This window comes from Porites lutea, chromosome 6 (assembly GCF_958299795.1).
Source record: "Porites lutea chromosome 6, jaPorLute2.1, whole genome shotgun sequence".
Classification (NCBI taxonomy): domain Eukaryota; kingdom Metazoa; phylum Cnidaria; class Anthozoa; order Scleractinia; family Poritidae; genus Porites; species Porites lutea.
This window is the reverse complement of record NC_133206.1, coordinates 32,497,903-32,512,023: the sequence shown is the minus strand read 5'-3', so window position 1 is coordinate 32,512,023 and position 14,121 is coordinate 32,497,903. Positions and strand designations below refer to the sequence as shown.

The following is a 14,121-nucleotide window of genomic DNA, read 5'->3' as shown; positions in this document are numbered from 1 at the left end:
ATAATGTGCCACACGTTTTGCTTACAGCGATTTCACACAAAGTGTTCGGAAAGGAAGAAAAATATACGATATTATTAAGAGATTTACACTGGAATTCGATAGTCACCCTACTCGTATTATATTAACCCGCACGTTTAGACAGTAAGTATAACTGCAGTACGGAGTTAGCAAGCTAAAGTATCGTGGGTTTTTCTCTTATTATTAGCTTGTCCCAACGTCGACATTTGAAGAAGAGTATCAGCTGTTTGAGCGAATGGTAGCTAATGGCGTGTCTATTTATCCTGGAGCCTACTTTCTTTGTCCTGAACCCGGATGGTTTAGAATCATTTTCGCCATGGACACAGAAGTTCTTCAACTCGGTGAGTTACAATTGTGTTCGAATCGTGGAGCAAAAGAAGGTGGGGCCGCGGAAGGGAAGGGGGGGGGGGAGGTATTAAAGGGTTTACGGTCATCTCGCGATCAACTAAATCGCCACCAAGAAGTCGATTCGCCACCAACGAATAACTCTGAAATAACTGAAACAGTTTAATACCTAGATTACTTACCTAAGATTCTGGTCAAGCGTATCCGAATTCAAAGTCGATCCAAATACAAATCTGTCGATCCTATATTGACGATCCTTGCGTCGAACGTCTTCTGCTGTTGAAATATATAATGCAAATACTAATAATACATGTTTAGGTTCTGTGAATGTAAACTTTGACATTCGATCGTGAGGGATTAAAAAACTGGCAGAAACGTTTCACAACCACTAGACATGTCTTTGAAATATGAATATAAAGTAACGGTTACGAAATTTCCGTTAATGAAGGTTCAAACCAATGCTAAGCTAAGTTCTATTCTTGGTGGCGAGGTGACCAGATACCTATTGAAGAAGTGTAAGGAGGAGAATACACAGAGGTGCTGTCGATTGAAATGTTCTTAAAACATAGCCAGTCTTAACGTCTTATTGATGCTGAAAGTTGCGATGACTGTCAGCCATCTTTATCAAAACTTGAAAAACATTAAAAGTGTCAGAAGCCTTAAATAGGCTTCTGAAGGTGTTAATTATTGCGATAAACGCGCAAAGTCACTCTGTAGACGCCCTCTACCCCCCGTGGTTTGGGGGTGGAGATCACTTGTGTCCATATGGGAGAAAGCTGATAGGCTCCCTCGTCCCTGGCGAGAAGACGTTAAGACTGGCTGTGGTTTAAGAACATTTCAGTCGACTGTTTAACTTCACTAGCCTGATGAATTTCTTCAAGAACACAGAGGTGCTATTCGGAAGTATCGAAGGTATCTAAAAACTTGAATTGTCAATTCTTTCTCGTCAGAAGTCTTCAAAACAGTCACGAACGAGTGAACAATTATGGGAAACGACTACTGCACAGTTATTTTATGCTCCCCTTGATTTTACCTGCTCGCTATATTTTTTGATCCGACGTTGAGTGAGTCACTGATCAAAGACCGTATTTGCAGTGATTCACTGTACCTTCAACGATAAAGAAAAATTACTTTGTTCAGTCTTGATTTGTAGCGCAAGGCCCTTTTATCCCAGCCTTTCGTTGAGATTTTTAAAAGAGGTGACGTCAAAGGGAGCCCACATAAATTGTCTGACCGTTCGAATGTGTGAAGTTAGAGGAAAAGTTCTGTTTTTTAGTATTAAACTGCGATGAATATTGACATGTAACATCAATTCACCCTTTTTTTCGCCTAAAATGTATTGTACTGTCATTCTGTAGCTGAGAGCGGCTACTTTTGGCATTTGAAACGTTCTGCGTTGGACGTTTACATGAGCGTATACTAAACGCTTAGGTAAACGTTCGAAGCCGTTCGGAAAGCTTACATGCGCCATTTTCATCTAGAAGAGTAACGGTCGGCCTCCTCTGCATACTCTTGTTTTAGGGCTCTCAAGAATACAGAAAACTGTCAAGAACGTCCGAACTGAGTTAGCTGCAAAACAGCCGGATGGGAGAGTAAAAGCCCCGCCCAGTCACAGCCAAGATAATGTTACTTCTTCAGATCAGACACTTGAGGACTTAATTCACACGTTGAACCGGCAGATAAAGGACAGTGATTGGTTAAAAGAGAACACTGCAGAGAAATGGGTTTCAGAAAACCCAGAACTAGCTAAAGCATTTTTACACCAGGACGGCGATAAATAGCCGCATTTCTAAATTATAACACTCGAATAATGTTCAGTGGCTAGCGAAGCAACAGAGTCTGGATCACGGTGCCGGGGTGGGAGAGGGGGGGAGAGACGAGTTCTGGAACAGAGAAACGATGTTCTCACAACTTGCAAAGCGGTCACCCTGCGTTGTGGTCAGCGAATAATTGCAGTATTTTCCCAAAGTAATTGTTTTAGAACCGAGACTAATAATTAATAATTTACATTTATATAGCGAAAACCTCCATATGAATATATTCGGTTGCGCTTTACAATATTGTTATATCAAATTTATGTTAAAGGTGACTAAAGCGTGAGAAACTAGTAAAAACTACAATAAAAAGTATTGCAAGATAATCATAACTAATACAGTCGAACACGTCTATACTTTTTCCAAGAAATATTGTTTATTTCCCCCCTATACAAATCCTTATATCTTCACTATGATGCAATGTTATGGCGAGTCTCAAATTAACATTGACTTATAAAGCTTGGGCTACCTGTGCTTTCACAGAGATTACGTCAATAAAAAGAGTTTGTCATAAAATATGTGTTATCTGAATCTGAACTGATCAAAAAAACGAAAGTTATCTCAGTTCTGGGTATAATATTATTAATTCTTTTTATTTCCTACTTCTTGTGTCAGCTCGCAGGGGGAACTCATATCAATGTGACGTCACAGTGATATGTGTTTCCACGTGATATGTGTTCCCCCGAACACATATCCCTAGTAATATGTGTTTCCCTACCTGGGAAACACATATCCCTAGTGATATCTGTTCCCCCTAGCCCGGAAAGACATATCCTTAGTGATATGTGTTTCCCTACCTGGGAAACACATATCCATAGTGATATGTGACCCAGGAAAGACATTACCCAAGTGATATGTGTTCCCTACCTGGGAAACACATATCCCTAGTGATATGTGTTCCCCTAGCCCGGAAAGACATATCCTTAGTGATATGTGTTTCCCTACCTGGGAAACACATATCCATAGTGATATGTGACCCAGGAAAGACATTACCCTAGTGATATGTGTTCCCTACCTGGGAAACACATAATATGTGTTCCCCTACCCGGGAAACACATATCCCTAGCGATATGTGTTCCCCTACCCGGGAAACACTTATCCCTAGTGATATATGTTCCCCTACTCGGCAAACACATATTTCTAGTGATACGTGTTCCCTTACCTGGGAAACACATATCCCTAGTGATATGTGTTCACCTACCCGGGAAACACATATACTTAGTGATCTGTGTTCCCCTACTTGGCAAACACATATCCCTAGTGATATGTGTTACCCTACCCGGGAAACACATATCCTTAGTGATATGTGTTCCCCTACCTGGGAAACACATACCCCTAGTGATATATGTTCTCCTACCCGGGAAAAAACATATCCCTAGTGATATGTGTTCTCCTACTCGGGAAACACATATCCCTAGTGATATGTGTTCCCCTACCTGGGAAACACATATCCCTAGTGATAAGTGTTCCCCTACCTGGGAAAAACCTATCCCTAGTGATATGTGTTCCCCTACCCGGGAAACACATATCCCTAGTGATATTTGTTCTCCTACCTGGGAAACACATATGCCTAGTGACATATGTTCCCCTACTTGGCCGGGAAACACATATCCCTAGTTATATGCATGTGTTCCCCTACCTGGGAAACTCATGTCACTAGTGATATGAGTTCCCCTACGTGGGAAACACATATCCCTACTCGGGAAACATATCCCTAGTGATATGAGTTCCCCTACCTGGGAAACACATATCCCTAGTGATATATGTTCCCCTACCCGGGAAACACATATCCCTAGTGATATATGTTCCCCTACCCGGGAAACACATATCCCTAGTGATATATGTTCCCCTACTTGACCGGGAAACACATATCCCTAGTGATATATGTTCTCCTACCCGGGAAAAAACATATCCCTAGTGATATGTGTTCTCCTACTCGGGAAACACATATCCCTAGTGATATGTGTTCCCCTACCTGGGAAACACATATCCCTAGTGATAAGTGTTCCCCTACCTGGGAAAAACCTATCCCTAGTGATATGTGTTCCCCTACCCGGGAAACACATATCCCTAGTGATATTTGTTCCCCTACCTGGGAAACACATATGCCTAGTGATATATGTTCCCCTACTTGGCCGGGAAACACATATCCCTAGTTATATGCATGTGTTCCCCTACCTGGGAAACTCATGTCACTAGTGATATGAGTTCCCCTACGTGGGAAACACATATCCCTACTCGGGAAACATATCCCTAGTGATATGAGTTCCCCTACCTGGGAAACACATATCCCTAGTGATATATGTTCCCCTACCCGGGAAACACATATCCCTAGTGATATATGTTCCCCTACCCGGGAAACACATATCCCTAGTGATATATGTTCCCCTACTTGGCCGGGAAACACATTTCCCTAATTATATGTGTTCCCCTACCTGGGAAACACATGTCACTAGTGATATGAGTTCCCCTACCTCAGAAACACATATCCCTAGTGATATGTGTTCCTCTACCTGGGAAACACATGTTATTAGGGATATGTGTTTCCCGGGTAGGAGAACACATATCACTAGGAACACATATCACTAGGGATATGTGTTTCCTAGGAAGGAGAACACAGATCCCTAGTGATATGTGTTCCCCTACCTTAACCGGAAGTGGACAGCTGTCATCATTAGGCACTGGTTTGGTTGAAACTCTAGGGAAAATTGCCTTTATAAGAGAAAAGAAACTTAGCAAATACAAATTTGTTAGCGTTATGGCATATAAAAACATTATACTCAAAACTCAAACATTTCCATACTTTTATTCTTTTATAACCAGGTGGATTGTTTATCTTTTTACATGCGATTTTGAAAGTCACACGAGCATGAACTATTGAATAGCACTAGAGGAGTGCGTAAACACATTCACTCACTTTGTGCCAAAATAAATAACACTATGAACATGTTTTTACCACAACTAGTCACAAGCTCTACTTGTCGATATTGTGTGCACAGAATACCACACTTCCATAAAATTAAATAATAAATTATGACCATTATAGCCTAAGAAAAAGGCTGGGGAACCAGCACAGAAATTCAAAACTGATGACATGAGTCTGGATAGGGCTTCTGATTAGTTGAAGTAAATTTTCCTAATGGCAAAACCAATCAGACGTACTACCCATTTCTGAGTAGTACTGACATGTCATCAGGAGCACGAAATTCCTGCAGTTGTTCCTCAGACGTCATTTTGCGCAGGGAACCATTTGTGGTGTCCCAAAATTTTGGCCGTTTTCTCAGGTTATGACCATTCTACATGATGCACAATCATCACACCACTAGCTTACCATGATTTTGGTGTTGGTGTAGTGCACTTTATATGGACCATTAAGCAACTAGGAGTATTGCCACTCACCCCTGGACAGGATTCTAGTCCATTGCAGTGCCCCCCACCCCCCCTCCCTCGAGTATCAACATAAAGACCCACCAAAATAAGAAAGAGCATACTGAGCATTACAATACTCAAGTTTGGTGTTAATCAGTCTTGTATTGAAAAAGAAACAACCATTCAAAATCTTACAAAAAAAACTTACTTTGAAATAATTATATGGATTGTCTTGGATGTCATTTCCTTTTAAATTTTGGAGCTTTTCAATGGCTGTATCTCTGACAGCCTGATAAACACCAAATTTGAGGATTTTGAAAAACTTGGTGTGCTTTTTCTTGATGTGTGGGTCTTGTGTTGATGATTCCATAATACACCACAAACTCATATACAGTCCTCCACAATATGAAACCTAGCAATTGTTAAAACTTCTTGGTTACCCATGCTTCCACTTCGTAACTGAAATTAATGACCATTCATATAAAGCACAGTCCACAACACTGAGATTGGTATGCCTGTGATCTAACTGGAGACTTTCATTTATGCTAGCTCATAGTATTTATGAGATTTGGGATCAAAGTAACAGTTCAAGCATGGATCATATAACAAATCAAGCTCTTCTTCATTTGCTCCCATATCATGCTCCACACTGCTACTTGGGTTACGACTTCTGGGTGGTGACAGGGCTGCTGAGAGGACATGGTTTTGTCCAGCTGTAAATAAGACACATTGTGTTATTTTTGTTGCCTCTTAGCATGGATCTTAATGTTAAGGTAAAAGAATGCAGGGACCTGAACAAGGAAGGAAATAACTATGGCTCTGACTGTTTGTTACAAACTGGTCCCTAATGAAACAGTTTTGATTTCTGAGGATATTATTTGATTTCCCAAGGTAGATAAAATGGAAAATGAACTACCAATGGAAACAAAATGAAGTCGTTTTCAGAGGGACTAATCATAACATGATTTGAGTAAAACAAACACAGTTAATCTGCTGGTGTAGAGTGAAGAGGGTGTGTTAATTATCTTTCATGTCTTGTGAAAATGCACAAGACATGAAAAATGATTGTCCCCACCTGAGCTGATCTTCTGACTAGGCAATACAATAGGTGGACTGAACACATCAGTGTACTCTCTTGGGTCAAGTGGTAGGGTGGCTGTTAAGTCTGGCTCTGGTCCAGGGTGCTGTACAATGAAAGAGTTTATTAAATTATGAAAGCATCTGTAGTAAAGGCAAGGGGAACTTGCCGGGGGGGGGGGGAGGGGGTACTCCAGATTTCAAGTGACAGGGATGATTGAATGGGGGGCAAAAATCAAAACCCCCAAAACTCCCTAGGGCTTCAAACAAAACCCCAAAAGATGCGATGCTGAATTTCCGAGCTATTAAAATCTCCACAGGAACTATGCGGCCGGGATACATAGGAACTATCACAAATCTTCGGATTGTTTTGAATACCCCTCAAAAAATCCCTACTTAAATCAAGCTACAGTTTTCTTCTTCAGTACCTGTCTGACTGTAAGATTAAAACAAAAATTTATTGACAGGTGCACCCTTTCTTACACAAATTTACAATGTAATCTTCCACACATACGTCACCACTTACCCTCATTTCATCTAAATAACGATGGACTCTTTTATCAGGGGGAGGAGGTCGTTTCCAAGTAGAATAGCTGGTATCATCACTATCGCCACTGAGGGAATCCCCTCCATCATCGTTTATAATAATCCCCTCCTCTGATTCTGATGTCTCTTCACTGATTATGTGTTCTTGACCAAATGAACTGTTGAATGATTTATCAAGGGACTTGTCCAGCATGCTGCTACTCATGACAGATGTGTCAAAACGCCATGAGCTAGCAGTTGATTGAAAGTTCCTCCACGAACTTGCATCTGATTGATAGTCATTGGCATCATAGGGCTTAGTATTGTTCTTACGAGGTGAAGGAATCTGTCAATTGACAAGTTTAGATGAAAGTAAGGAAGAAAAAACACATGCTGTTGTTTATGTCGTGGTTCAATTTTATCCTTGGTTCAATAAAGACTACTGGTATCTGATTTTGTATTTTAAAATTACTGCTGAACACAAACAACGACTAGGATGTTTTCAATCCTATATAAAACATTTCACAAATAACAACAAGAAAGTTCTTGAAATTTGAATATCAAACTATAGCAAAGTTCTTTGTAAGGACAGCAAGGGAAAATTGAAAAAGGGCTTCTCAAATATTCAACAGTTAACCATTTTTCCTTGTTGAAGGAGTTGCCATAGCCTCTAGGGACGAGGCCAAGATCACAAAGTGACCCTGACCTTGGGAACTGCATGGGGCAAAGGGGAAGACTGGACTATGATATTGGCCTTACCCCCAAAGGCAAAACTTAAGTGCTGTCCGTGAGAATTCAACTCCAGCAAAAATCACATAAATTTGATTGGAGTTGGAATAATAGAATAAAGTGTGTAAAAATCGGAATTCAGTTCATGAGTGATATTTTTGCTGGTCATTGTTACAGCTCCGATAGTGGTTTCTTATGTGGGCCTTTCAAGATTAGTTTCAAGGGGGTTTCAATTGACTTTGAAGTGTTGATCTTGATTTCCATAACTTTGGCTGGGATAAGTAACACGTTGTGTAATTCTGAGTTTAATATTGTCAAACCAGGGCTGTCACTAAGTTTTCAAGTTGCCTGATAAATATAAGGAGAAGGCGGGGAATCAGTTAGCTATTTATTTGTTTTGATCCTAGTTTTCCTCTTTTTTCAAATGTAAGTAGCCAGGGATCAGGTCTGTAGTTGCCTGGGAAAAATCCCTGGCCCTGCAGCCTTTAATGACAGCCCTGTGTCAATCAGTACCATGTACCATAACACATACATAGTCAATACCTTCGAAAAACTAAGGGCCAGGGATTCTCCCCGCCTACTACATGTATGAACATGACTGCCAGCCAAATTCATTGGAAACAGAAGGGAAATAGGACCCACCTCATAATAAAATATGTGCCTGGCAACTTCATTGTGACAGCCCTATAGTAAGGCTTTGTGATTAAGGCCCCTAAAATACATCTGATACTGTTCAAATAATATGTGTATGCAAGGCTGTGCTCTAACGGCGCCCGGTCGCCTGAGGCGACTAACATTTAGCTTCGGGCGACTGAAAAAACGGTCCCGGTCACCCGGCTGGGCACTCTTGCTTCTGGTGCAGTGTTCAGTTAAGCGGGCAGAAAAATTTAACATACTAGTGTTGGCTTGTTGAGTCGGAGTTTACTAAACCCTACAGAAAATGTTTTTACTAATGTTGTACGAAAGAAACGGGCGCGCGTCGATGTTCAAAGGTCGTTCTGCATGATTTCACATGTAACATAATCCATCACTTTGAACGTGACAAGCGGCACGGATTTCGATTTGTACCGCTTCTTAAAATAGTTTTAAAATTTCTTGTTTGAGATAGAATGGTTCATTAGGTACAGTTTTTAGGAGAAACTGTCAATACTTTTCTGACAGACGTAGAGCGCAGATGGCGACGCGGAGTAATTTATTTTCATGTAAAACGGAAATTGCCGTATTGAGCAGTATGTAGCCTGAGATCATGCCCTCTCCCTATTATCCCTTTATGTCTCTCACGGGAAGAGGGCATGATACATTTGTTTGTCGGATCACATGTAAAAAAGCCAGAATCTGGACTTTTTCCTGATTGGATAGGAACTAATACGAATGATTTGCGCTGTTCCGATTGGCCAAAACGCCGCCATCCGTTAGTTGTTGTTGATTTCAGTCTGCATTTTTGCTTGCGTAATGAGCAGTGAATACACACGCGAGTTCGTTATGAAATTTCTACCGGCTCAGTTTTCTTGAATTTGAAGAATGCCTAAAATAGAAATTTCATCCATTGAAATATTTTCCATCTCATCGTTTACACCGATCATTTGAATGCAATTTGATACCGGCTACAAGTTACTGAAGCGACAAACGGCTTCACTTTTCAAATAATGAATTCATGAATGGAATCTTGACCCGGCTTCACTGTAATTCCTCCTTCAGCAGAAACCTGCGAATTATTCTGAGTGATCTTCACTTTCACAGCACCTTTCAGTTCGTGAAATATGGTGCTTCAGCCTAATTTTTTTTTTCACTGCTTTTGGTACAGAACAAAGTCAACGAGCTTTAACCAGTAAATTCTTTATTATTTGTAGCTGTTAAATAAAGGTACGGCAGCTCCAGCTAGCAGTATTTCATCACGAAAACAACACATCTAAATTTTTTTTTAGGAAGCGCCATCTGAACATGGACGTACTTAAAAATTTTCTTTTCCCTAAAATTGATTTCAAAACATACATTATTCGCGCCAAAATTTGATTCCCGTATGGTAAACGCTTATTGGCTAATAGCATGACAGGTCAAGTAGACGTTAGATTATGTAAATTAGGGGGTGGTTGACGGCTTGTTAAATAAATGTATCAGGCGTTTTTTTTTTTTTTCCTTCTCGAGCCAAAGAAGCAAAAAAAATAAAATAAAATAACGCCTGATCTCAGGTTAAGCAGTATGCGAATGTAATGTTTTTACGGTTTTTGGCTGCTGTGTCTGCTTGGCTAAAACATAACTTATGATTGTTTTCTTCCCTTTACACAACATAGCGAAGTATAAAAAGAAAAGATATGATCGTTCTGATCGTTTTTATTGTTGTTTTAGAAACAGGGCAGTTCCACGTTGTCTTGGTATTTTACGTATCGATAACTAAATTCGCATGCAGGCATATATAGGCTAAATTTAGCGGCCAAAAAAAAAACACGGAAAGAAGAGCTGGTTTACGCTTCGACCGTATCCACAAAAAACTCAATTATCCTAAAAGATTCACTGATAATATAGAAAAGGAAATTAAAGATGACTTATTTTTTATTGAAACAATAGGTTTGGGGCCGCGGCGGTTTCACTGTTTCACGGAATTTTTCACAGGAACTTGAGTTCGATCTGCCCCGTATAAAACTCCGTCACATTATATTTCATGCCGCATTGATTCACCTTTTGAAAATTTATTTTTTAGTTTAGTATTACTGATAAAAAGCACAGTTTTCCTTGACCCAAAGATCTTAATGAAGTTTACGTAAACTTGCTGAATTTTTTTACTTTTCCCTCTTTAAGACCTAAACAATTCGGCGGCATTGCTCACGTTTCTGGTTTTAAATCTGAATGGCACGAAAACTTTGATGGGTTTGATAAGACAACATGCGGGTTTTGGTCGAATCCAAAAGCTAAAATTACCGAGTTTGGTGATCAGCAGGCCAGTAAGATTCGTGTGCGTAAAAAATACTTGGTCATCAGATGTACTTGGGCGACCAACTTGAGAGGCCTGGGCACCCGAGCTGGAATGCTTGGGAGCCCGAAGGGCTCCCCGAAAATTTTATTCGGGCCACCAACTTTGAGGTCTGGGCGCCTTAACTAAAATGCTTGGGAGCCCGAAGGGCTCCCTGAAATTTTCCTTAGAGCACAGCCTTGGTATGTTGTCTGCTTACCTCCTTCAGCAGACTACTTTTGATGCTCATTCGTAAAACCTGTGAATTAGATAATGCATCAGGTTCTGGGCTTGGCTCAGGACTGGGGAATGGGCTCAGTTTAGAGCCTCGTGAACTACACCGGGAATGTCCACTTGACTTCAAAAAGTTTTGCAGTTCATCTTCCTCGGCTGAACTTTCCCCTGAAGGTTTGTAAAAGTCTGAATCATATTCAGATCTGTTACTATCTTTTCTGGACCGAAGCTTAGAGTCTTTGACATCAGCAGGTCGCTGCAACAAAATTTGAATAGCTGGTTTTTCCTCTAAATGGGTTACACCAGAATCTTGTTGCTTTGGCCTTCGACTTCTTGGTGATCTTGGTGCAGACCGAGGTCTTGATGAAAAGGTAAAAACTGGTGGAGATCCAAGGTCTGGAGTTGTTGTTGGCAAGGGCTCATTTGACCCACTCATTTCATGATTTTGGATACCATTTTGTTCCTTGTTAGGAATTTGGATGTGTAACTTGTTAAAACTTTCTGATAAGCTACTATCATTACCAGACATTTTTAGAGAACTTTCACTCTGTGATCTAGAAATTGACTCCTGGTTACTGTCCATATCTTTTTCCTCAGGAACAATGTCATTTGAATTAGATGAGCCATTCACCTCACTCTTAACAGGATTGGTGGCATACTTATCGTTAACATTGCTTGATTTTGTTATTCCACTTCCTGGATGCTTGACTTTAAAGGGCCTCCGACGAGCCTTTCCACCCGACCCAGTTCGTGGAGGACGAGGTTGCATCATTGATTGTGTTGCTTCAACCTCAAGTTGAGAATTAGATGACTCCTTAGAGTTCAAATTAGTAGCATCAGAGAATGACCTTTGGTATGCCAGTCTGTGAGTTTGTCGACTACTTTCTCTGCCGCTGTCAGGCTCTTCTGCGGCAGAAGAAGTCCTTAACTGTGGTATTGAACCACTACGATTCAGCCCAGATGATGATCTGGCACCCGCTGAAGATGCACCCCCTTCACGAGAGGTTTTTCGAGCATGTTTGGGAATAACAATTTTAGAACCAAAAGCAATATGTGTAGGTTCCTCTTCCTGTTTGATCCCTGTGTCTGAATCAGCAAAAATAGGTGTTGAAGGTGGAGGAAGACCAGCTTTCTCCTTAGCTTTTATTTCTGCCTGCCAGAGTTTGGCCATGTTGATGACCTTTAAAGAACAACAAAATTAATAGTACAAATAGTATATAGATAAGAATACTATACATCAGAATACTCAAAAGAGTTGTGTATAAAAAGGGTCCTTTTATAAGATAACAAAAGTGTAGTAAAGCATGCACTCTAATTGACCAATTCCCGATCAATTTACAATTTGCGCATTGCGGAATGCTGATAAAAGCTAGAGCGTACTCAAAGAAGAATTATGTGACCATACAATCCACACTGAGAAAGGAAACTAGTTGTTCAACAAAACATCATTTAAAGTGATCTTTGCAGAGAACTTGGATTTGTACGTACAATGGCATGCACTCATGACAAGGCAATCGCTATTCCCCTACCCCGAGAACACAGTCAACATTTCATAATTCCACCACTGGTTTCCCCGCGAAATTACATCTGAGGAACCAATGCCAAAATTCCATTCTGATGGCACATCACTGCCCAGATCTGGGCGTGGCCTTTTTCAACCAATCAGAAGCACTACGTAAATCTAGGCAGTCATGTGTCCTTGGTATGGAATTTCTGCACTGCCTGGTTCTTCCGACATTATTTTTGTGGAAATGAGTGGTGGCATTAAAATATGCTGGCTGTTTTCTCAGGCAATTCTTCTACTATCTGTAAGCAGACTGATATGTATTAAAAGTTAGGGATGCACTTGGGAGGTTTGTCAAGCACTCAAGAAGCTGAAGTTGCCCTCAATTACCCCGTGAGCAACTCTTTCATTCTGGGTAGCCTCCTTTGAGCATCAATAACCCGATGGGTTCATGCTGTGCGTTTATCTTTTCTTAATTATGCCGTCTGACCACTGTTTAAAATTATCTGTTTAACAAAGTAATTAACGAGTATAAACAGGTGCATTGTAAAATTGCAAAAAGGCTAATTAGTTGGTTTATTTGTGTACTACACGTCAAGACAATTAAACATAGTGATTAAAACACACCTGAGTATGATACTGCACATCTGGTGAGGTGGAGATCTGATGTGCTTTCGGAATATTGTCGATTTCGCCATTGTTTGTGTTCTGACAACCGTAAATTTCATCATCGTCCGTTGTATCAAACGGTTGCACTTTCATAGTAAATATTTTACGCAAACGGCAACTCGCTGAAATTGTTAAATTTTCCAGAGCTTTAAAAGACTGTCCCTTGAAGGTTTCACTGACTAATGATTGCAAATCCATGCATAAATTTAACCAAACACCAAGACGAAGAATATTTAACGGAAATCGCGCGTGAAGGTGGGTAATTGTAACTTCACGGTGGTTTGAAGACAGCAAAATGCGGCGTTTATTATTTCCAGAGTCAGTGATCCCAAACTCCAGCGAAAACGAATGTCCAAGCGGCACATAGAGTTGTAGTATCAAAAAACGCTGCAAAAGCCACAGGGATTGTTTCTCATCCTTGGGTAGGCTCATCTTTGTGGTCGTTGTCTCACCCTCCAAATTGTAAACAAAGCTCTTGACGTCCTTATCGTAAACCTTGTTTTTGACGGACGCACTCCCGCTTAGCCGCCATTTCGCTACAGGATCGCGGCCTTGGGCGCTGAAGACTTCCACACAGGGCCCTCCCTGTCACCACAAACGATAAACATGTAAGTTAAGTTACAGTTAATAAAGCTCAAGAATAATTGTAACCACGGGTACCAGTTTGTCGCCGAAGGCGATCAAATTGATCAAGCAGTTCACTTACCTGAAATTCATGTTTAAACATTATATACCGTTCAACAATAGGAACCTCATGCAGCTACGGTTACCCAAAATTACTTGTGATTGCATAAATAAGTTAAACTACAGCAAAAAACCTCAGTAGAAAGCATCTCAACGAAGTAGCGCTTTCTTCGCGGACTTGTGACATTTTCAAATGAACGCATGCG

General features: G+C 40.6%; 2 protein-coding genes across 2 annotated transcripts in view; one reads left to right on the top strand and one right to left on the bottom strand.

Moving 5' to 3' along the window:
* Nucleotides 1-2,695, top strand: part of LOC140941052 (1-aminocyclopropane-1-carboxylate synthase-like protein 1) — a 17,539-nt gene extending 14,844 nt beyond the window's left edge. Inside the window, exons 14-15 of the mRNA XM_073390008.1 lie at nt 206-359; nt 1,885-2,695. Of these exons, the coding sequence (XP_073246109.1) occupies nt 206-359; nt 1,885-2,144 (414 nt within the window). The 3' untranslated portion in view covers nt 2,145-2,695. The remainder of the gene's footprint in view (nt 1-205; nt 360-1,884) is intronic.
* A 2,267-nt stretch (nt 2,696-4,962) lies between these two features.
* On the bottom strand, nt 4,963-14,092 carry LOC140941654 (protein CFAP20DC-like). Its single transcript, XM_073390671.1, has 6 exons — nt 13,938-14,092; nt 13,190-13,816; nt 11,045-12,238; nt 7,150-7,494; nt 6,622-6,730; nt 4,963-6,259 (listed from the first exon to the last, which is right to left on the bottom strand). Exons 1-6 carry the CDS (start codon nt 13,956-13,958, stop codon nt 6,087-6,089), a joined length of 2,469 nt encoding a protein of 822 aa, XP_073246772.1. The 5' UTR covers nt 13,959-14,092; the 3' UTR covers nt 4,963-6,086.
* Between the last annotated feature and the right edge of the window lie 29 nt (nt 14,093-14,121).